Source organism: Gopherus flavomarginatus, chromosome 8, assembly GCF_025201925.1.
Source record: "Gopherus flavomarginatus isolate rGopFla2 chromosome 8, rGopFla2.mat.asm, whole genome shotgun sequence".
Lineage (NCBI taxonomy): Eukaryota > Metazoa > Chordata > Testudines > Testudinidae > Gopherus > Gopherus flavomarginatus.
In genome coordinates, this window is record NC_066624.1 from 15,166,825 (window position 1) to 15,192,065 (window position 25,241).

The 25,241-nt window shown below is 42.5% G+C and overlaps 1 protein-coding gene across 3 annotated transcripts in view; it reads left to right on the top strand.

The window, feature by feature from the left end:
- Positions 1-20,822, top strand: part of STAG2 (stromal antigen 2) — a 170,287-nt gene extending 149,465 nt beyond the window's left edge. For all 3 annotated transcript variants that reach the window (XM_050964464.1, XM_050964467.1, XM_050964466.1), the window contains exons 32-34: positions 11,552-11,678; positions 15,439-15,516; positions 18,940-20,822. In XM_050964464.1, coding sequence (XP_050820421.1) covers positions 11,552-11,678; positions 15,439-15,516; positions 18,940-18,963 — 229 coding nt within the window. In that variant the 3' untranslated portion in view covers positions 18,964-20,822. The remainder of the gene's footprint in view (positions 1-11,551; positions 11,679-15,438; positions 15,517-18,939) is intronic.
- Positions 20,823-25,241: the final 4,419 nt, after the last annotated feature.

Below are 25,241 nucleotides of genomic sequence, written 5' to 3' on the forward strand. Positions count from 1 at the left end.
AAATTAACTTAACTTATATGACTAAGCAATTTAAGCTGCTTCATTTCTTACTATTTTTATTTTTTCATATAGATTCCAAAGATTTAAAGTAATAGTATGTCTTTTAGCATGACATAAATTTGATACAGATATGAACTTGAATCTGATGCTAAATTAACTGTTATCTGTGGCAAATTTTGGTATACTGTATTGAATTGTGCTGGAGAATACACTTCGAATGCAGTATCTTTCTGAGTAAAAAGATTATTAAAATAATAGTTTTATATGTGTAGAAGTAGTAATCTTGATTCCAAGGTCACATTTAATTTTTGTGACTGTTGAAAAACAAACACTTAAAGTTCAGAGAAGTTGTTTAGTCCAAGAAGTCCAGTGGTATGTACTAATGATTATCCAAACTTACTTACACAGATCTAAAAAAATAGAACTGTAAAACATTGCCTACTTGCTCCAAATGACAAAACTAACAATGAATTTAACACATTATAAATTAATGAACAGTGTCTCCCATGTTAGGCATGCACACAACCAATCATCTGGTTGTCACTCAATGAGTTTACAAAGGAGTGTCACAACTACTGTTATCCTGGTCAAGTAATTGCTAGAACTAGCTCTTATGGGGATGGTTTAAGACAAGTTACAGGGAGCTTCAAATTTTTAATGATTGCATGATTTTGCAAAATAATAACATATATTTTTAATTTTTTTAAACTAAGACTGTTAAAATTTTGTCTCATTTTTGCTAGGCAGAGAGGGAAAACACAATACCCCACACTCATATAGGCTGTTATAAATGATGGGTGAAATGTCCAGATCATAGTGCATTCTGCAGCGCCAGTGCTGCTTTCTTGGGCCAATGATTTGTAGTGAATTGGGAGAGTGGGCAGGAGTTTTGGTCTGTGTAGGTTCAAGAATTGCCTGTAGAAGTCCGTGTTTTTGGGAAGCACCTTCACATACATATTGTTACCAGAACATGCTAGAAAGCTTTGGCCTTTGGGACTGTGCTCTCTCATGGCTCTGAACATTTAGACCCAAGCATATAAAAGGATCCATGGCTTTGACCCACTTCTCAGTTCCTTCCAGCTACCAGGCTGTCTAGTTGAACCAAGAGTGATTCCTTTTTCGAGTGATGTCCCTATGGGTGCTCCACTGTAGGTGCAGCAGTGCTCCCTGCACTTGGGATCAGAGATTTTCATTAGCAGTACCTGTTGGGCCACACATGCACACCTCCCTGTCTCACATGTCCCGTGTGGCATGTATATATACTGCTGTGCAGTCCATCTACCTCCCAGTTCTTTCTCAAATGCCTTTGGTATGGGACAGAATCCAGAGCACAGCCGTTCTATCCTTTGAGCTGTTATATAGTGCCTTACCTGTTAGTTTAGTAGCTAGTTCTTTTCTTTATCATTTTTCCTTCCTCTTACCCTCCCTGTTAATTTGTAATTTAGGATTTCATTTTGCCACTTCCCACCCTTCCCGACTGGGAAGCTTTCTTCCTCATCCTTGTACCCGGATCTCCTAGGTTTAAGAGGTATGTTTCCTGCTAGCAGGCATTCCCGGTAAGCAACAGTCACCCACAGTGCATCCACTGCCTGGGTGAGGGGGACATCCCGCAGAAGTGTACCCATTGCCACAATCTGACTGCCAGGGCCAGAAAAGACAGAGACATTGGCTATGACTTCTCATGGAGAGATCATTGCGTCCAGCATCGGACCATGGTCTGGACACTTCCCTTTTGTGGCTCTCTCACGCTGCTAGGTCATCCACCAACCCTCATTCACCACATCCTTCTAAGAAGAAATCTTTTCTTCAAGTGCTTGCTCATGTCCATTCCATGCTGGGTATGTGCTTACCACATGTACTGTTGCCGGAGATTTTTCTCTTAGCGGTATCTGTTGTGTCAGCTCTAGCACCCTCTGGAGCCATGCGTGTGTGTATTGGTATAAGGGGTGCTGAAGTCCCACACTCTCTCAATTCATTCTTACTGCCTTGCTTTGGCTAGTCTCTTCCTAGTGATTTTGGACCTTTTTTCCGTTCATAGTGTTAATAGTTTAGCGTATATAGTTTTTGAAAGTGATAGTTACATAGTTAGTGGAGTTCTTATCAGAGGAGAGTTGTCCCAGGAGCAGAGCATGCCCCAGTCCCCAGATTTCAAGTCTTGTACCTCTCGTGGCAAACGTATGCCTGTGAGTGACCTGCACTTATGTTGCTTAAAGTGCTTTGGGGAAACTCACATTAAGAACAAGTGTAAAATTTGTTGAGACTTCAGACCCCACACTAAGAAGGACCAGGACATCAAACTAAAAGCTATCCTCATAGAGGCCACCCTCAAGCCTGTCTCAGAGCCGAGCGAGTCCAATTTGGCACTGAGTATTTCAGCATTGGTGCAAAGTGCTCCCTCGGCACCAAGCGCTTCCCAGCCCTATTCTTCATCCCCGGTGCCATGTAAGAAGCACAAAAAGCAGCGCACTGAGGGTGCTTGCTGGTGCAAGAGAGGAACAAGCAGGGAGACAGCGTGAGACCCACACTGGGCCGCTCTTCTACCCCTGGACATGCATCGGCACCGCTGACTCTACCAAGAGAGTTGAGTTTGGTGTGGGACCCTCCACTGACACCAGGGAGCCACCAAGATACCAATGGACTGACAGTGCTGTCAACTCTGGAGGCTTATCGGGTGGCAAGGAACCTTCTCTCTTCCAGTCCATCCAGCCCCATTGGGGAACCTGCTATCTCTTGCTTCCAGAACCAGGAGGGAACAGAGTTCATCAGGCACCTTTCCGACACCAGGTCCTCCGGCACCACCCATGGGCAAGCTCTGCCTGATCCTGCCATTCCAGGAACCATGTTTTATATCAACAAGCAAGGAGGGGGCCAATTGTCCAAAAGCTCAGAGGAACGATGGCTTCATACACTGGACATTAGGCAGGCCCTCACCTTCTTTTATATTGAGAGGACTAAGCCCTTCCGCAAGTCCATGTGACTCTTTGTGGCAGTAGCAGAAAGGATGAGAGCGTTCCCAGTATCAACCCAAAGAATCTCATCCTGGATAACTACTTGTATTCGGCTTGCTATGAACAGGCAAACGTTCCCCCTCCAGCCATCGCTCCCACAAAAGCCCAGGCTTCGTCAGCAGCATTCCTCATGCAGGTACCAATCCAGGACATCTGCAGAGCCGAACCTGGTCATCAATTCATACCTTCGCATTTTACTTATGCCATCACCCAACAGGCCCAAGATGATGCTAGTTTTAGGAGAGCATTGTTACAGTCAGCATGTCCATGAACTCCAAGCCCACCTACTACGGTACTGCTTGTGAGTCACCTAGCACGGGAGGGACATGAGCAAGCACTTGAAGAAAAAATGGTTATTAACTTTTCATAACTATTGTTCTTCGAGATGTTACTCGTGTCCATTCCATGACCCACCCTCCAATCCCTTTGTCAGAGTTAACCATCACAAAGGAACTGAGAGGGTGCGGTGCCAGTGGTGCCCCCTCTTCCCCTACTAGTACATACCTGTGCGTGACTCCAAAGGGCCCTATAACCAGGGAAATATCTCCAGCAACCATGCGTGCAGCACGCACATACCTAGCATGGAATGGACATGAGCAACACATCTCGAAGAACAAAGGTTAGTAACTGTTTTTTTTCCTATGCTGATGGGAAGAAACTAACTACCTCATCACCCTCTTGACAAACAGCCTGCCAGAACACCGCCCCCTACAAGGTTAGTAGCTTTGATATCTTTGGGGATGAGACATAGCTCCAGAGACCATCTGGTATCACAGCTAAAGAGCCTAAATGGGCAGACCTGCAGCCGACAGCACCATCTCTGGGCACAAGACCTTCAAAAATGGACACCCCAACGAAATCAACTTCAGGCTCCATGGCACGGATGAAACCACCGGCAACTCTGTTGGTGTCGACAGTACATGCAGCATCAACCAAGCTCTGCACCTGTGCGCTCTCTGGCACCATTGACACCCTCGACACCATGCAGGACCTCAACTCCATCTGCTGGCTGCTCAAGCGAATGCACCTCTCCCTCCACACTGATGCATCCGCCGGTGCCAATGGTGCTCTTTCCTCCTCCCCGGAGTTCAGATATCCTAAAGAGCGGCTCATATCTGACCTGCCTTTGTTGCCATTACTTAGACACGACCTCCTTCCGCCTCTATCCTCTTCTCCGGAGTTACAGCACTACTTCCTTTCCCCTCTAAGGATGGCACTGCTCTTCCCTGATGAGGAAGAGGAGAACTACCCCTCCCCCTTATATTCAGGACAGGCAGAAAACACATTAGCTACATATCCTTATTATCTGCAACTTCCAAACAAACCAGGACGGAATGCCATGGCTGCAACCCCACATGCCATTCCCTACACATTGGCCATACTGTGATCCGTGGGCCATGTACAGATCACAGTTTGGGAATTCTCCCATAGAGTAAAGCTGGAGGCATACACATTCGCCATCCCCATTCATCTCTCGACCACCAGAGATCAAGACACTCCAAACAGCAGACATGGAAGAAAAACAGGAGGAGGAGGTTACACTACCACTCCTTTTCTTCCCCCGATGAGGCTATCATACTTCCCACCCCCTACATCAGCAGATGACTTTAAACACTTTTCAGGAGCTGTTTTGCAAGATAGCAGACTCTCTCCAGGTTCCTTTTGAAGAAAGTGAAAGAACAGCAGAACAAACTGCTAGACATCCTGCATGCCTCTTCATCGTCCAAAATAGCCCTACCTGTCAATGAGGCCCTTCTTGACCTGGCCAAGGTGCTCTGGCAGACCCCAGCATTCATCCCACCGATCTACAAGCAAGCAAACAAGAAATATTATGTCCCCACTAAAGACATGGAATTTCTTTTTTCTTATCCCACTCTAAATAACCTAGTTGTCAATGCTGTGCACAAAAAGGGACACGAATACCAACTTAAATCCACCCCTTATGACTGGGATTGGAAGTGACTGTACTAGGGCTGTTGATTTAATCGCAGTTAACTCACACGATTAAAAAAAAATTAATCATGATTAATTGCAGTTTTAATCGCACTGTTAAACAATAGAATATCAATTGAAATTTATTAAATATTTCGGGATTTTTTTTCTACATTTGCAAATATATTGATTTTGATTACAACACAGTATACCAAGTAGACAGTGATCACTTTATATTTAATTTTTATTACAAATATTTGCACTATAACAATGGCAAACAAAAGCGTGGTTTTTTTCAATTAATCTCATACAAGTACTGTAATGCAACCTCTTAATGGTGAAAGTGCAATTTAAAAATGTAGATTTTTTTTTGTTACATAACTGCACTCAAAAACAAAACAATGGAAAACTTTTGAGCCTGCGGCAAACAAGTTTGTTTACATTTACGGGAAATAATGCTATCTGCTTCTTATTTACATTGTCACCTGAAAGTGAGAACAGGTATTCACATGTCACTTTTGTAGCTGGCACTGCAAGGTATTTACGTGCCATATATGCTAAACATACGTATGTCTGTTCATGCTTCGGCTAGAGGACATGCTTCCATGCTGATGATGCTACTTAAAAAAAAAATGTTAATTAAATTTGTGGCTGAACTCCTTGGGGATGAATTGTATGCCTCCTGCTCTGTTTTACTTGCATTCTACCATATATTTCATGTTATAGCAGTCCTGGATGATGACCCAGCGCATGTTGTTCTTAAAAGAACACTTTCGCTGCAAATTTGACAAAATGCAAAGAAGGTACTAATGTGAGGTTTAAGAATCTGAAGTGCCTTCCAAAATCTGAGAGGGACAAGATGGAGAGATGCTTTCAGAAGTCTTATAAGATCAACACTATGATGCATAAACTACAGAACTTGAACCACCAATGGCATCTGGCTCAGGTGATGAAAATGAACATGTATCAGTCGGCACTGCTTTGGATGGTTATCGAGCATGGGCACATGTCCTTTGAAACAGTGATTGAAGCATGAAGGGACATATGACTCTTTAGTGCATCTGGTACATAAATATTTTTTACAACAGTGCCATGCGAACGCCTGTTCTCACTTTCAGGTGATATTGTAAACAAGAAGTGGGCAGCATTATCTCCTGCAAATGCAAACAAACTTGTTTGTCTGAGCGATTGGCTCAACAAGAAGTAGAACTGAGTGGACTTGTAGGCTCTAAAGTTTTCCATTGTTTTATTTTGGAATGCAGGGTTTTTTTGTACATAATTCTACATTTGTAAGTTCAACTTTGATACAAGTATTGTAGTGCAATCTCTTTATTAGGTGAATTGAAAAATACTATAACATTTATTTTTTACAGTGCAAATAAAAAATAAAGTGAGCACTATATACTTTGTGTTCCGTGCTGTAATTTAAATCAATATATTTGAAAATGTAGAAGATACCCAAAACTATTCTAATAAACGGTATTCTATTATTCACGATAAGTGATTAAAAAAATTAGACAGCCCTGGACTGTACCTATTCGGCCAAAAGGCTTATTCGTCCAGTCCACTCCAATTCTGCATCTCCAACTATGAGTCTGTCTTGGGCAAATACAATTATGTTAATTATTCCAAGATACAGTAGAGCCTCAGTTACAAACACCTCTGGACTGGAGGTTGTTCGTAACTCTGAAATACTCGTAACTCTGAACAAAACATTATGATTGTTCTTTCAAAAGTTTATAATTGAACATTGGCTTAATACAGCTTTGAAAATTTACTATGCAGAAGAAAAATGCTGCTTTTAACCATCTTAATTTAAATGAAACAAGCATGGAAACAATTCCTTTACCTTGTCAAATCTTTTTTTAAAATTTCCCTTTTTTTAAATTAGTTTACATGTAACAGTACTGTTGCATGTAATTTGCTTTTTTTGGTGCTGCCTGATTGTGTACTTCTGATTCCAAATGAGGTGTTTGGTTGACTGGTCAGTTTGTAACTCTGGTGTTCACAACTCTGAGGTTCTACTGTACAGGAATTCTGCCAAGACATTTCTGATGATGAGAAGGAGCAGCCCCAGGCGCTCAGGTCAGAAGTACGCCTCTTAGCCCATCCAGCTTTACAAGCCTTGGATTCTGCAGATACTGCTACGTTTTCCATCATGATTGTCGTAGTCATGAGATGGGCATCTCTGGTCACCCAAAGGAGGTACAAACCACCGTTGAGGACCTACCCTCTGAGGGCCCCAAATTATTTGCAGAGCACACGGATGAGTCCCCTACCCTCCCTAAAGAACTCTCAAGCAACTCTCTGCCCTCTCGATATTTATAAGCGAGCACTGAAGAGACTAGGGAAATACCAACCTCCCCTACGATCCCAAGCACCACCGTTCACTCCTCATCGACATTATGACACACAATGCTCCCTAACAAGCGCAGACATTCAACTTCCCCAGGGGCTACCTCTCACATGCCTTCAGCTAAACAACAATATTGAAGGTGTGGTTGAGGACCTGAGAAGCCTCCTCCCTGTTCCAGTCACGACAACCATCTCCAACATTCCACCAGTTTGGCAACCATTTAGCCCCTTTCTTTCCATCATGGTGGCTAATTACTTTGGACAAGTGGGTTCTAGAGATCATCAAAGAAGGATACTCCATTCCATTCCTATCTATCCCACACACCCTCCATCCCTCTTCAGGGACCCTTCTCATGAACACATTCTACGAGAAGAAATAATCCACCTTCTGTAACTGGGAGCCATACTGCTGGTCCCATCCCAGCGCAGAGGGAAGTGTTTTTACTCCCATTATTTTCAGATCCAAAAGAAATCTGGCAGAGTGGTGACTGGTTCTAGACCTTCAAAATCTCAACAGTTTGTCAAACTGCAATGCTTCAAGATACAACCCTGTCCATCATTATTCCAACACTGGAACAGGGCGACTGGCTCTTGGCCCTTGACCTCCAAGACATATACTTTCACATCACAATACACCCTGCCCATAGACCGTTCCTCCGATTCATCATGGGGACCGATCACTGTTGATACAAAGTACTACCCTTCGGACTTTCTATAGCCCCCTGAGTGTTCTCCAACATCTTGGCGGTAGTGGACACCTACCTGTGCAAACAGGGCATTGTTGTATTTCCATACTTAGATACCTGTCTCCTCAAGGCTTCATCCGAACCTGATGCTTTTCACACCATACAACTGACAAGCCTTTCTCAAGCCTTGACCTTTGCATAAGCCTGGAGAAATCTACAGTGATACTGGTGCAACACCTGGAATTTATTGAGGCACAACTGGATGGCATAAAAGCCAGAGCCTGCCTCACAGATTTTCATCAGCAGTCAATCACAGTGAGAACTGTTCACAGTGAGAACTTGCCCTCAGATCTCAGCCAAGACATTGTCTCCAGCTACTCGGCCACATGGCAGCAGCTACTTTTTATAGTAAACTGTGCAAGGTTACACATCCGCTGTCTCCAGACATGGCCTCGTACAGTGTATGTACCTCACAGACACAAACCTCACAAGCTCTTGTCCTTGCCCATCAAGGTCAAGAACTTACCTAATGGACGCCTCCTTAATTGGTTGGGAAGTGCACCATCAGAACTATACGGTGCAGGGCAGATGGTTCTTTATGAGATCTACCCTGCACTTCAGTCTCCTTGGGCTATGAGCGGTCTGAAATGCCTACCAGCATTTTCTGCCATTGATCAGACATCACACTATAAGAGTTATGACCAACAGTATTGCCTGAATGTTCTACATCAACAGCCAAAGCAGAGCAAGGCCCCACTTCCTATGCTCGGAAGCACTGAAATTAGGAACTGTCATACCCAACACAACATCAGCATCTTAGCTGCATACCTCCCTGGACCCCAGAGCACCACAGCAGACTCATTTCACATGAGAGTCTCCCAAGACCACAAGTGGGAGCTGAATACGTGGGCCTTTATCATATCTTCAGCCACTGGGGATTCCCCACCATAGATCTCTTTGCCACCCCGGAGAACATCCAATGTCCTCAGTTTTGCTGAAGAGCAGGCCTAGTCCACGGATTCCTGGGCAATTCATTCCTCCTCACATGGAATGTGCCGCACCTTTAAGACTTTCCTCCCGTTCTTCTTCAAAAGATCCAAGGGGACTGAGCCCAAGTCATCCATATAACTCTGACATGATCATGACAGATTTGGTATACTTAACTTATTCGCATGACTGCCCTCCAATCACTCTGCGACAGACTCCACAACTCCTCACGCAGGATGCAGATTGAATCCTCCATTCCAGTCCACAGATACTCCACCTGAAGGCATGGCACCTCTATGGGTCCGGGATTCAGAGATGACCTGTTCAGAGGCAGTTAAACAAGTACTCTTGAATAACAGATATGAGACAAGTCGTCATGCTTATCTCCAAAAAATGGGCTTAGATTCCAAACCTGGTGCATCACCAATTATGTCAAGGCAATGAGCGCTCCATTATCACTCATCTTAAACTGCATTGTACACCTTAAAAGATTAGAATTGTCCACCAGCTCCATTTGTGTACACTTGGCTGCTATTATGGCCTTTCATCCCAATATAGACAGCCACTCCTTGTTTATTCACCCACTCATGAAAATATCTCTGAAAGGCCTCCAAAATCTTTACCCTAAGATACGGGATCCCGCTCCAGCTCTTCCTATGTTCTCTTACTAGACCACTGTTCAAACCAGTGATGATCTGCTCTTATGTCCACTTATCCACAAAAACAGCATTTCTTATCGCTATCGCCTCTGCCCGTCAAGTAGGTGAAATTGGAGCACCTGTGGCATACCCCCTGTGCATGATTTTTCATAAAGACAAGGTTATGTTATGACAGCATCCCAAATTTTTACCCAACATACCATCCTCTTTCTACTTAAACCAATCTATCCATCGTTTCTGCTTCTTTCCAGAACTAAACAACAATAAGGAGGAAGTGCCGTTACACACCTTGGAGATAAGACGAGCATTAGCCTTTTATTTGGACAGAACTAAACCTTTCAGATGGTCACCATGCTTATTCCTCTCAACGGCCAAAAGATAGAAAAGTGCAGCTGTTTCTAAGCAATGCCTTTCCAAATGGATCTCACAGTGTATACACCTGTCCTACCAAATATACAATTGACAGTCTCCTCCTTGAACTAGAGCACATTTCACTTGCTCTCTCCACTTCGATTGCCATTCTCAACAATGTCCCAATTGCTGACATTTGCAAAGCTGCCACATGGACATCCATGGACACTTCTAGCCGCCATTATGCAATTAATCATAATGCAGCATCAGATGCGCTACTCAGACACACTGTCCTATCATCTGCAGTAAATGCTGCTCTGAAGCTCCAGCGTTTCAACTAGGGGCACTCCTTTATAGTCACTTAATATGGAGCACCCATAGGGACATACTCGAAGATGAAAAGAAGGTTAGTCACCCTGTGCAGTAACTGAGGTTCTTTGAGATGTGTGTCCATCTGAGTGTTCCACTACTCACTTTCCTTCCCTCTGCTTCAGAGCTGAAAGATAAGCTTTCTGGTAGAGAAAGAACTGGTGGGTGGTTGGACTACCCAGCGCTATATATACATGCCACTCCTGGGGCAAGACGGGGAGATGCACATGTGCAGTCCAATGGGCACTGCTAATGAAGATCTCCAATCCCAGGCACTGGGGGTGCTGCTGCACCTACAGTGAAGCTCCCATAGGGACATCTTGAAGAACCTCATTTATTGCACAGGATGAGTAACCTTCTCTTCCTCCAGCTACTTTCTGTAAGCTGTTCTTCACTCTTGTGATCTTAGTGTTTTCTAGATGTGCTTTTCCATGATTTTATTTTTTTAATTAAAAACTTTATTTCAGTCTCTCAGTGTTATGGATATTGCTGTTAGCATTGCCATTTGGTACCAAAAGGATGGTTGATAAGGTAACTAACTGTAAATGATGCCCTTTGTGTAATGGAAAGATGTACAAGGTGGGCCTGCATACAGATTCTTCATCTGTCACAGAGGACCTCTTTTTCAACCACTTTCAGCTTGAGAGCTCAAAAGAACTGAGAATCTAGTCTCTGATCCTTCCTAAGGGAGAAGATCCTCAGAGTATCTCAAGGAGACTTGCCCTTGGAGAAGGTGGTTCTGTTCCTTTATGTGGTAAAGTAAAACAAAAGTCGGGTTTCATTAAGATCTCCGATCCAAATAAAAAAAAGTCCAGTCAATTTAAACACCTTAGACTGTGAAAAGAGTAACAACAATCATTCTTTTGAGTCCTATAAATTGGCCATGAGTCTGATATTTTCTGAGATCTGTTGTGTCCGCACACCAATAATGCTGAGGAAGATGATGGTGTACAGCAAATCTTGTTGTTGTTCCCAGTCTCCTCTCTTCATATGAAATAAGAAGGGAGCTTTTTTCATGGGCTGGGCCTGGTTTTGTCATTCAGGTTCAGCGACAGATAACCGAACTCTCACTTCCTTTTTTTAGTTCCATCACTCTTCATTACAATTGTAATCCATATCTAGGGTTTTCTAATGTGTTTTTATTTTTTATTTTGAGTAGCTCAGATCCAGTGTGAAATAAATCTTTTTTTTCTAATTTCTTCAGTCGGCGTGGTACAAGCCTGATGGAAGATGATGAGGAGCCGATTGTTGAAGATGTGATGATGTCATCAGAAGGGCGAATCGAAGACCTAAATGAAGGCATGGATTTTGACACCATGGACATAGACTTGGTAAGAAAATTTAATGATTTTTTTTCATTTAAACCTGCTATTATTTCATTATTAGCTAAGCCAGTGATTCTTCTTAAATAAACTTATTTTCTTTGCATCACAGAACAATTAGTGATCGTGGTTTTTTTTAAAAAAAGCCTGAAGGTGGTTGTAACAGTTTTGGCAGAGATGTTTTTTTAATGTAAAGATATTAGCAGCACAGTTCATTTTTTTTATTATTCAAAGTTCCTCTTCACATTGTGGTTCCTGTGGGTATTCAGTACGGCGTGCACATACATTCCTAGTGGCTGAGATTCGAAACTCTTCAATAACAGTGTCTGTTGGTCTGCCCCTACACTTTCTCATGCTCTCAACTGAGGGCATTAAGGGGAAAATAGTCTGATAGCCTCTCCAGTTCCTTTTCTACAACTTAGTCTGGGACAGAATTTTCAAGTGTCTGTTTCTCCTGTTTAGTGTTCTGCTTCATCATACCTGTAAATATAAATAGTGGTTAAACTTCTGGATATTGAGTTGGGGATAATGTGAATCCCCCTTCACTCCCCCCACCTCCGCAGTTCCCTCACTGTTTCAAGCACCTATTATGTCCCAAGTTCCAGGCTTGAAACCTTAAGCGGAATGTCCCCGGATTGTCCTGGTGAGTAACCTGCACAGGACTATCAGTATTGTCTTGGAGAAGCAAACATTCCTTCAAAATGTGGCATCTTTTATGCTTTCCTTCCATATACCAGACAATCTCATGAGTTCAAGTTCTGGAGGTACCTTATAGAGATCTCCATGAGGCCCTGCCTGAGCCCTTCCTCCTCACATCAACCCATCTGGAGCCTCTGGGCAGCCCTCCACACCCGCTCTCAGTGGATTGGAGTCCTTCAGCAAGCATTAGGACTCCATGTAGTGGAAACATGAAGATAAGGGCAAAATCACTGCAAGAAGAAGTACATATTTCTTGAATCCTCTAAAAAGAGGTCTTCCATGACTTGTCCTCCTGCACCATCCACCTGAACCAGAGGCTCCAGTGGAACAATCGATGGAGGAGGAATAGCTACGAGCATCAGCTCCACCAGCAGTGCTTTCTTTGTCCTCTCCAGATGAGGCAGTATCGCTAGCATCTCCATCACCAGTGGACAACTTTAAGCGGTACCAGGACCATCTCAGGAGAATCAGACTCTTGTCAGGTTCTGCTTGAGGAGGTCCAAGATCTGACTCAGGAGTTCCTAGACATTCTCCAGGGTGTGACTCTCTCCAGAGTGGTTTGGTGCACACCTGCCACATGTGACCCAACCCCAAACGGGGTTGAGAAACAGTTTGTTTTCCCTCAAGGCAGCAGAATATTTGTTTTCTCAGCTTAATCCAAACACCTTTGTTGTTCAGGCTGTCACAGAGAAAAGTCAGCTACACCAGCCCAATCCACTCCCCTGGACAAAGACACAAAGCAGCTGGATCTCTTCAGAAGGAAGATTTTTCTCATTGGACAGTTTAGCATTCCAAATAGCAAATTACCAGTTGTTCATGTGTAGATACGATTCCTTGAATTAAAACAAGCTATTTGACTTTGCAAACAAACTGCCTCCGGAATGCAGGCCTCACTTCCAGGCCATCCTGGATGATGGAGTCCCTTGATACACTGGACATAGCATCACATTCCTTTGCTATTTCAGTAGTCATGAGAAGGGGTTCATGGCTTCAGGGTTCCCAGAGCAGACCAAACTACCACTGAGGACATTCCCTTTGACGATAGCACTCTCATTAGCCACATATAACAACATTTTCAGTACACAGTGCTCCCTGTTGGCCTCTCAGTAGCCCCAAGGGTCTTTACAAAATGCTTGCAGTGGTGGCCACTTACCTTCCTAAGCAAGGCAGACCGATGTTTTCCTATCTGAATGATTGGCTGTTCATAGTCACCCATGCCAGGAAGTACTCAGCAACCACCGCTGCACTTCAAATTGTTCCTTAGGACTCCAAGTAAATTTAATATCCACACAAACCATACAATTCATCGGAGTAGAACTGAACTCAGTCATGGGGCGCACCTATTTACTTCAGAACTGATTCCTTGCCAGGAGGAATCTCATCGGCTGCCTCATCTCAGCCCTCAGATTGCAGTGTGATTTTGCTTAGTCCTGTTAGGGCCACAAGGCAGCGTGCGCCTGTGTCATCCCATGAAAACAGCTGCACTTATGACACCTTCAGATCTGGCTACAGAACGTCTATGCCCAGAACAGTGATCCTTTGGACAAGAAAGTTTCTTTTCCACAGGACATGTTGACTGCTCACTTGGTGGGAAAACTGTGTATGTGTCTCTTGTTCCCACACGATCTACAAAGACACTCATCGTGGATGCTTCTTCCCTACTGGGATAAGGAGTTCATCTCAACAATCAAACTGCCCAAGTTTCCTGGTCCCCATACAAATCCAGGCTACGAATCAAGCTATTCGCACTATGGATGGTTCACAAAGTATGCAAGACACTTCTAGCCATTATTTGGATCTCATGCATGCAGGTCAAGAATAGACAATAGCATCACCATCTACTATATAAAGAAGCAGGAAGGAGTGAGACTTACCCTACTCAGCAGAGAAGCAGTCTAGCTCTGGAACTGATGCATTATGCATCAGGTCACACTCCTGGTAGCACATGTTCAACAGTAATGAATTCCTTGTCAGACCACCTCAGCAAGCGTTTCCACGCAGATTCACGAATGGGAACTCTACCCATTTATAGTGCATCTTTCAGTAGTAGGACAGGAGGAGAAGGGGGTCTCATCTTAGGATCTTCTTTGCAACCTAACAGAACAAGGAGTGCCCAGCACACTGCTCCCAGACTGCCCAAGACCTCAACTCCAGATGGGCCACCACCTTGGTGCAAGGGTCAGATACACTGATGTTTGCGTTCACTCCCATTCCCCTATTGCCTCCCATACTCAGGAACATTGAGCTCAACTGCGCAAGTGATCCTGATAACTTGCTGGTGGCCAAGGCATTGGTAGCCTTCTTACAGGGAATATCCCGATCAGAGATATATAGATCAGCTACTTGTGGCTTCATACACATTTTCACTAGGCATACTATGGTTCAGTTTTCAGCTAGAGACACCTCCTTTACTACAGCGTACTTCCGCTCACCTTCCTCCTCAATGAGCACTGCTTGGGAGTCACCTGCAGTGGATATCCCTAGGGACCAGCATGTGAAGAAGAAAAGAAAGTTACTTTATAGTAAGCAGAGTTATCCGAGATGTGTGGTCCCTGTGGTTAGTCCCAACCCACCCTGCTTTCCCCTCTGCTCGGATCATCTTGTGATTCATGATAGGTCAGAACTAGTGAAGTGGTTGGTCCATGCCGCCCATTATGCCTTCGGTTGGGAGCATGAGGAAATGCAGGCGTGAATCAACAGATGCTGCTGTTGCAGACTTCCCAATCTTGGACGTACAGAGTGCATGCACATCCAAGAGTGATGACCCATAGGGACCATGCATCTCAAAGCATTCCAGTTCAAGAAATAAAGGAAGGTTACTTTAAGTTTTTGTTGAGTTTGCATATGTGTTAAAATAGTTTTTGGCACTTAATATACAACTTGTTCAAACTGTCATACAAAAAGCAAAAAAGAAACAGTTATGCGGGAATAAAAATTAGTTTTTGTACATTTTTATGCTTTTAAAGTATGAATATCATCTGTGCTCCAACATAAGTGATTCCTTTTTCCTGTACCTTAAATGTAACTTACTATTAACATATTTGGTGACAGTTTGCTTGCCTTTTTTTAGCCACCATCAAAGAACAGGAGAGAGAGGACGGAGCTAAAACCAGATTTCTTTGACCCTGCTTCAATCATGGATGAATCAGTAGGTTTAGTGAAAAGGGGGGAACTAAAAAGAATGTTAATTGTAAGATTAAATATATAATAAAACTGGGTGTGTATCTGGAAAGGAATACCCAAGATTGTGGCAACTTAATCAAAGACTAAGGAGAACTTTGTGATTATTTTGACAACTGGTATGTAGCTGATGAAACTGTCTTCTGCTGTAATTCTGTTTTGTAAAATTTTCGGATTTGGCTATGTAATATAAGATACTTCATATGATATCACTAGTGGCTTTTTTCATGACAGGAAAAGTAATTAATGTAAACAATATTCATGAATTTATAAGTAGGGATAACTGAAATACTACATGCTGTTGATACTAAGGTATTTCCAAGTTTCTGATTTTCCATGGTCTGAGTGTAATTCTTTGTGGTTAGGTCAAAAGCAAAATAAGAGGATAGTACTACTAATGTGGAAAGACATTTCTGTAGGAGCAATTAATAGTATATATTATATACTATGTGACTGGACTCTAAGGCAAAGATCCCTGTTCTGGCTGAATGAGCCATTCACATGATTTCTCAGCCAGTTGTCAGCAATGGTTGGCTGGGATCTTCTCACCAATTGAAATATGTATCACTTACATCCTTTGTGCTACACAGGTTACAGAATTTAAATAGGGGAGAAATGTTTAAATGTGTTTCCCCTATTATCTGTAGTGGGCAGAGGCTTTTTTTTTTTTTTTTTTTAATTGAAAGCCTTAGCTGCATAGGCCACTAAAGCTTGTGATTCCCACTTGAACAGCTATTTTTCCCTTCCCTCACCCACTTTCTCTGCTGTCTCCAGCCTCCATATAAACGTGTCGTCACAGCTGAATCAGGAACCTTTAATCAGCTCCTTTCATCAGTCACGTCCAGTTAAAAGTAGCCTGGTTATTAGTTCTGAAAGCAAATAGCTGTAAACATCCTTTTCCCTTCCTTCTCAGAACCAACTGTCATTTTTAGCCATTTTCAGCTTTCTTTTAGTATTACAAAATTACATTGAGAATAACAAGCTGCAGCACCCAAACAGCCAGGCTCTAGTAGGAAAGGGAAACAGGAGATGTTCTGTGGGAAACCTTCATGGGGGCATGAGGAAGAAAAACGAAATTAGGAAAAAATCATTTCACATACATATAGTCAAAATTATAATGGGGTGGGGTTTATTTAGTGGAAGGATATATAATATAAATTCCATTAAAGTTTTAAACCCTATCCCCTGCCCAATATCCATTTTTCTGGCTCACATACATACTCCATATTAGCAAGCATCTTCTGGTAGCAGGAAGTCATTCCAGGATTTGCACTAGTATGGCTTTTTCAGTAGGATATTGGTGCTCTCCTCAGATAACACCTGTTGGGAACACCAACCAGACACCAAGCTTTATTTCATATGTAAAATATAATGCCTTTCCATTAATTGTAGATAGTGGAACTGTTGTAAATATCTTTTTCATCTTACTAAAATGTTAATGTTGTTCATCCTGGTCGCCAATTTCATCTTACACAGAGCTCATTCCTCTGAATCCAGGGCCATTATACCTTTCCAGTCTGATGGTTCTGACCTCAAAACTTACGTCATAGCTTACACTTTTACCACAGGCTCACTTCTGTTGCCACATGCCCCATTCTTTTACCCCATTCCTACTAAAACACTCTCTCACAGAGCATATACTTCTGCTGGAATTTTCACCTTCAATAAAGCTTAAATTTTAACATGCATCTGTACTTGCAGTTTATCAGCATTACCACATGATGGCAGCAGATGATCAGTTACAGTACTGCAAGTGCATGCATCCAGAGCATATTCTGAGTCAAGTGAATGTGCAAGACAAAATGAATTAGTCTGCTTAAATTTAAAGAAGAAAAATCTGTCTTGAACTGCTTATTTCAAAGATTTCAATAATTAATCCATATATAAACATCATTCAGGAATTGTATCACTCAATATTTAAAAAAAACCAAAGCCAATTATTCTGTCTAATTTTATAAACATACATTCCTCCTGGGTAGTGTTACTGTAGGTTTCTTCATGGAATTGCTTGTACAGATCTCTCACTCTTGGAGTTTGTGCCCTTTGGTATAGATGCTGGACACATTAAAAAGCAATTAAGTTATGATGGTTCTGTGACTATGTGGATCCAAAATTTAGTTTATAAATAAGTCTTGATAGTTCCCTGTGATCTCACTTGTTTTGTGGCACACACAGTGTCATTGGCACTTTGGACTACTGGTTTCTCATCACAATGTATTTTTGTATGCCTTTTTATAGTTTACTTCAGTTGCATGTTAGTAGTTAGTGCCAAGGTCAACATTAAGAGTTGGTTTGATGCCAGAGAGAAGAGCAAGTGCACAGCAGTATTGTGTAAATTCTTGCTACAACAGGGAATGAAATTTCTTTTACATAGTTGCACTGCACTATATTTTGATCCTCAAAGTCCTATACAAAGCAAAGGAGGAAAATGAATGCATCTGGATATTTTTGGTTTGGAGTCGTCAGTCCTGGAACCTGCTTTTGATAGTTCAGGAAGCAGCTTGCCCTCCTTGATGTCAGATAAGTCTGAGCAGATTCTTCACCCAGATCCAGCTTTCTTTCACTTAATCATGTGGTCTCTCAAGTGAGGTTTTGTCTTTTATTAGATTACTTACTAGTTGTATTTTTCTGAATATGTTGCCTTCATTATCAGTACCCACTGTTTAGTCTCTGTATCCTGGACAGCAACTGAGAGGCAAGATGTCTTCTTTTATAATAAATGGAGATATACCTATCTCAGAGCTGGAAGGGACCTTGAAAGGTCATCAAGTCCAGTTCCCTTCCTTCACTAGCAGGACCAGGTACTGATTTTGTCCCAGATCCATAAGTTTCCCTCCCCCCGAATTGAACTCTCAGCCTTGGGTTTAGTAGGCCAGTGTTCAAACCACTGAGCTATCCCTCCCCCCAATAGAGACAGTTTATGCGCCAGACCATACATTCATATAGACCACTTCATCCAAGACTAACTGCTTTTTAACAGTTCTGAAGAACAAGATACTCGACTTCTGTTTTGGGCCTGAGAAATTGTCATCTTCAAAGAATTCCAGATAGTTAACTCATGGAAAAACTAGCTAATTTTTGCTTATCTAAATTCATAGAAATATGATGAAACACATTTCAATTTTTTTGAGGATCCACTAATAAATAGATATGAGATGTATTGTTTCCATACTAAAGACTTGGTAATATCCTCTTCATTTTTGCTAATTTTGGTTTGAGGAGAGGATAGAAAATTTAAAATATATTGGAACATTTGTATGTGTCTTGGTGTGATATAATCTTAGTATACATTCTGTGTCTTGTTCTTTACATTTAAGTTAGAATTTGTGGAAAAATAGAAATTGACTAGCAGGCAACTTTTAATACGTAAATTTTTTTCTCTTTGTTTTAGGTTCTTGGAGTGTCAATGTTTTAATACAAGATCAGCAAATAAATCCATGATGAAGTCATTTTCTAAGTGGAAGAGGAAGTTTTTAAATACAAAATTGTGGTAGATACAGTGAAATTCTGAACAGATTTTTCTCTAAGGAGAATGACATGCTTTCAAGATCAAGTGCATTGAAGGGGCAGTTTTGTTTGCCTGAAAAATGAAATGTAAAGGACAAGTAAACAGTTTGAGGATAAGCTACAGTTTTTGTTGAAAAACCAATATTTTATGTGTTAGTTTATTTCCGAATCATAAGAAGTGTTCCACGTTTGTTTTAATCTAACATTCTGAGAGGTGCTTGGTACAGATTTGAGCTCCTCTTTTTTTACATTTATTGGATGTACTAAATAATCATGAACTCTGCTCGGTTTGTTTACATACATGAACTGAAATGGCAGATGGATTGATTTTCTAGAATTGTAAAACCAGCAGAGTTTTGGCATTTTAAATTAAATGCTTAATCTGCATCAAGAGAAGCTTTGTTTTAGTTAAGATAATCATGGAGAAGAGTAAGCTTAAATGCAGAATGTTATCAATTTTTTCATCTAAAATATTTTTCAAATCCAAAAGCTTCATTCTAGCCTTCTCAGAACTGCCAGAAAGTAACATAATTCTGTCATGCTCGCCCCATTATCAACCCTGAAAGTTTGCTTGTCCTTTAAGAAAAATGTAATGTTGTGAAATTCCTTCCAGTAGTGCCACTGTATTTTGTCTCCAAATAAAAGAAGCTTATTGTAGTATGTTTGCAGAAAAATTCTAAACAAAAATTATACAGCTTATTAGAGTGTGGGAATAGGGATCTAAATTTTAAATAAAATTATATATATATATAAATTGGTGCTGATTTTATAATTGCGCAGTTTGTTTAGTTTTTTCTTACTTTTAAATTCCAACTTAAAATTATGAGGTTTCAGAAATATATTGAAAGTTTAACAATGTTTAAAAATAGAAAAGCATGAGAATACATGCTTTAAAAATGATTTTTAAATTTGTATTTTATATTGTTTTATCTATCTGTCTTTGCAAGCAGTCTTCAGGTTAAAGATACTTCTAACAGGTTACAGTACATTTCCTCTGTATGTAAATTAGATTGGATAATAGAAATTCATAAACCACCCCATAATATTCTTTGAAAGCTAAGCTTTAAACTTCATTTTTTGTCCTTTCACAAATAAATTAAATCAGTTTAAAACAAAGTGGATTTATGCCATTTTGACATCAACTTATTTTGCAAGGCTTAGGCAGCTAGACATCATTTTAAAGGAAATATTAACTTATATTACATATGTATATTTTTTGTCAGTTGTCTCTCAGTTCTTGAGGTATATTATTTTAATCATTCCATGCCTTAATACGCTTGCAATACAAGAATTTCCCCAAATGGGTGAACACAAAAAGGCTTCCTGTTTTTTAGATTCAGAAATTAAACATTGGGCTGTGGTAGCCAAAAACCATAGATTATCTAAAGGATCATGATAAAATGTAATTATTTTACTAAGTCATGGGATAACCATATACTCAAAACCAGATCTGCCTAACTCATTTTACATAAATAAATATTCTCATTTCTTAAAGTACTGCCTATATTGTTTTTCACACCACTGCATTTAATAGAACTGCTGAGAGGACTGTATATATGATTTTAAACTTAAATTGATTTTTTCTTACTCTTGAACGAGTGTTTCTTTGTGAAAGCAGTTCTTACAGCTTTGTTTTCAACCAGCTAAAATGTTTTATATATTTACCTTAACCTGTTGTCCTCCACATTCTATTGTCCTAATTGTACTGTTATCTGATTTGTATTTATGTCTTGAGACAGTAACTTTTTGAATAAAAATAAACCTACAGTATGTTGTATGTTTGATCTTTTTAAATCGGGGTAGGGAAGGACGTTGAAAATAAGGATGTGAGTGATGCAAATGTTATGTTTATAGAAATTAAATCTTTTTCCATGTCTTTTAAGTGTTTGTCTCAGAGTTGAGATAATGTATGGAAAACTGCACTGTTTTATATTTGTAATAAATTGTACAAGTTTTTAAAATGTGAATAAAGCACTAATTGGGTTAATAATTTAAAGTAGAAAAGTTATGCAATCATGATTGTTTTAAATATTATTTAATTTGGGATAAACTTGTTATACAAATCTTTAGCAGTGTAAATACAAAGAAATCTTTTAAAGAGGGTAGTACCTGAAAATAAAATTTAAGATTTGTACAATACTCTTGTATGCCAGGAAATCAATGGCTAATTGGTTTTAAAAAAAAAATCAAGTGTGACAGTAACTGCTCTGTAGCATTTCTCTTCCTAAGGATATGTCGGTCTTTTCTTCTACTAACTGACGTTTAACATAACTGCTGTTTTAATTCAGATACTGGAAGTGGGTGAAAATGGATCAAATTGAGCAATAATTTACACATGTTGGCATGTCATTAAAGGTGATGATTCTTTTTATTGTGAGCAATAGCTCAGTGCTCAGCACTCTCCATTTGTTGCACACGAACATCCTGACTCCTGGTATAATAAGTTAAACAATTCAAGTTTAATTGTTAAGAGAAAGAAACAGCAAGGAAAGTTAAAATGTACTAAAAATGAACGTCAGAAAACAAACATTCACAAAGGTTTTGCTATCTTTTTTTAAAAGATCTGGTTTGGCAAGGCCTCTCTCTCTCCTTCTCTACTTGTCCTGTCATTGCAAATAAATGATTGTTTAAAATGTTGTTGATACATTACTAAGAATTAGAAGTATATGACTCTAAATGTTCCCATTATCCTTATAAATGTTCTGACCTTTTCTAAATCCTGTTAAACAATTGGCCTAAATGATACCTTGTGACATTGGTGCATCTTGTAGAAGGTATTTTCATTCACTGCCAACTTCTTGTACTATGGAAGAGGGTAAATAACGTACTCTTTACCGTCTTAGTACCATTCATTATTTTGTATACCTTTATCATGTCTCTTCAAAACTGAACAGTCCCAATCTTTTCAGTCCCCTTTACTTATGGAAGTCCTTTTCAGTTCTCTAATAGTGGAGCACAAGTTTTCATAGAGCTGCCAACAGTTGCCAGTGTCTTTTTGCCTCCCCTTGAGTTTTGAGTTAAACTAGAGTCTGGTAAAGTGTGTAAATTCAAATTACTCCTATTAATATGCATTACCCTGTCTGCCATCATGTTACTTATTAACGTAGCTTGCTAGGGCCCTCTGAAGTTTCTCGTAGTAGTCTTTGGTCATGATTTATCTAACTTTATGTCCTTTGCAGATTTTGCCACCTCACTGCTCTTCTCCCTTTTCCAGATCAGTAACAAAATTCATCGTTTCTAACACACAACCTCAGGACAACCCATTGTTAACTTTTACCCATGATGGAAATATAAACCTACTGTTCTTTTTTTGAGTGCTTGCTCATATCTATTCCAATTAGGTGTGCGCGCACCACGTGCAAGTTGGTCGGAAGATTTTTACCCTAGCAACACTCGGTGGGCTGGCTGGGTCGCCCCCTGGAGTGGTGCCATTATGGTGCCGGATATATACCCCTGCCAACCCAACGGCCCTTCAGTTCCTTCTTACTGCCCGTGACGGTCGTTGGAGCTGTGGAGTGCGGCTTTGCTGATCTCCACTTCCCCGAGCTTACTTATCGTTCTTTACTGTTAGTTGTGTTTATAGTTCGAGTTTTTACAATTATAGTTAGTGTTAGTTGTGGTGTGTGTGTGTGTGTGTGTATAGATATAGTTAGTGTATATAGCTGACGGGGGATCGAGGATTAGCCCCTTCCCTTCACCCCGGTGCCGGGGCTCATGCCCAGGTCAACGGGATTCAAACCGTGCTCAGCGTGCCAAAAGCCGATGCCAATAAGTGATCCCCACAACGCCTGCCTCAAGTGCCTTGGGGAATCCCACCTTGCTGACAAGTGCCGCATCTGTAAGGCATTTAAGCCGAGGACGAAGAAGGAGCAGGACTTTAACCTGAAACAGCTCCTCATGGAGGCGGCACTTAGCCCTGCAACGTCGGTACCGAGTGCTCAACAGCCTGCATCTGTGAGGAGCGCTCCTTTGGCTCGGATACTGCGAAGGAGCCACGGCGTTGGCTCGGCACCGCTCCCTGTCCCCGCGGCCTAGGAAGCAACACAGCACTCCAACTGTCTCGGCACCATCTGTACCGCAGAAGGAACGCCCATCGAAGATGGATCGCCCAGCACCGTCGATTCCAGTCCTACAAGGGCCGTTGAGTCCGGTGCCTAAAAGCTCCCTGGCTCACCCTGTGATTGAGCTTGCTCTCCCGTCTACGCCAGAGACCTTCTCCGCGGCAAGGGAGCTGATAGCCATGACGGCGGCCGCCCTCTGTCAGACCCACAGAGAGATGTTGTTCAAGATCTCGGTCTCACCAATGCTCTCGATCACGCCGATCCTGCTTCTGACGCTGCTCACAGTCCCAGCACTGCTCTCTGTCGCAGTACCAGTTGCACTCACAGCACCACCCGGCCTCCTGTTCGCCTGCCAGATACTCCTGGTACTGATCCGGCTCCCGGCACCATTCACGGCACCGCACATCTCGCAGCCACTCCAGGCGAAGGGACTCGAGATCCCGGTCGACCTCTCGGCACCGTTACAGTTCCCAGTACCACTCCCCGGTGCCGTCCCAGGAAAGACCGACCCAAGACATGGCTTCCTCTCAGGGTCTATCAGCACTGTTTTGGCCGTCAAGAGACATCTCGGTGTTGTCACAGGCTGGTAGCGTTTCCTATCCACAGGATCGTGACTCGGATGTCCTCAGCCATATATTTCCTGAGAGCCAAGGCCACGAGCAAGTACCCCATCAGTGGTCTTTCTGGATACCGTGGGCGTACCACCAAGCCCAGGGTGCTCCCTCAGCTGCACCACGGTGTGCCCCGTCAGAACACCGGGCACCAGAGGCAACCGTAAGTCCCCCCTCCCCCCATGGGTACAGATGAGGCTTTGGTACCACCTGCAGACACCCAGGTCCCACCTGAGTCTGATGCCGCACCTCAGGAACAGGAGCCCCCACAGGACCCTCTTGTCCTTGGCCTCTCCTCTTCCTCCTCGCCAGACAAGGCTGTGGCAGGGACATCCTCTTCCGGCCCTCCCCCAGTTGACCTAAGGGCCCATCAAGACCTCTTGAGACAAGTGGCGCAGAATAAGAATCTGCAGGTGGAGAAAGTCCCTGAAATAGAGGACCCTGTGGTGGACATCTTATCTGCAGACGCCCCTACTAGAGTGGCCCTACCATTTATCCGCACTATACAAGCAAACGTGGACACCATTTGGCAGTCCCCAGCCTCGATCCCTTCCACAGCCAGGGAAGTAAAGCGAAAGTACATGGGACCCTCCAAGGGGTACAAGTATCTCTACATGCACCCTTCTCCTTGTTCCCTAGTAGTTCAATCGGTAAACAAGAGGGAGCGTCATGGCCAGCAAGCTCCTGCTCCCAAGTCTAAGGAGGCTAGGCGCATGGACCTCCTGGGCCACAAAATATATTCAGCTGAGGGCCTTCAACTTAGAGTGGCAAACCAGCAAGCCCTCCTACGTAGGTACAACTATAACACGTGGACGTCCTTGAGGAAGTTCATGGAGCTTCTTCCCCAGGAGTCCCGCCAAGAATTTGCGGCCCTGCTTGAGGAGGATAAAAAGGTGGTGAGAACCTCCCTCCAAGCTTCTCTGGACGCAGCAGACTTTGCGGCCAGGACTCTGGCTTCAGAAGTGACAATGAGGTGTATCTCCTGGCTTCAGGTGTCAGGCCTTCCTCCTGAATGACAACAAACTATTCAGGACTTGCCCTTTGAAGGCCGGGGCTCTTCTCAGACAAGACTGATCCCAGATTACAAAGTCTGAGGGACAATCATGTAATCATGCACTCGCTGGGGATGCACACACCAGTGACCAACACAGGTCCTTCCGGCCCCAGCCTCACCGCGCTTACCCCCTGCCTAGGCCACGACGTGATTTCAGCAGAAAGCGTGGCTGGGGGAATCGACAGAGGCAGTCTGGCCCCCAAGGGGGTCAAAATCAGGGCCCCCTTAAACCACCGACGGGGCCCAAACAGAACTTTTGAAGGGACGCCCGAGGATGGCCCAGCAGTTGTTCTCCCGGATCCTTCTCCTCCCTTTTACAATCGCCCCTCCCATTTCCTCCCTGCATGGTCCCAGCTAACTTCGGATTGTTGGGTCCTGCACACGGTGGAGTTGGGATACCACCTTCGGTTTGTTTCAACCCCACCTTCCCACCCTCCCTCTTGGTCCCTCTTCAGGACCC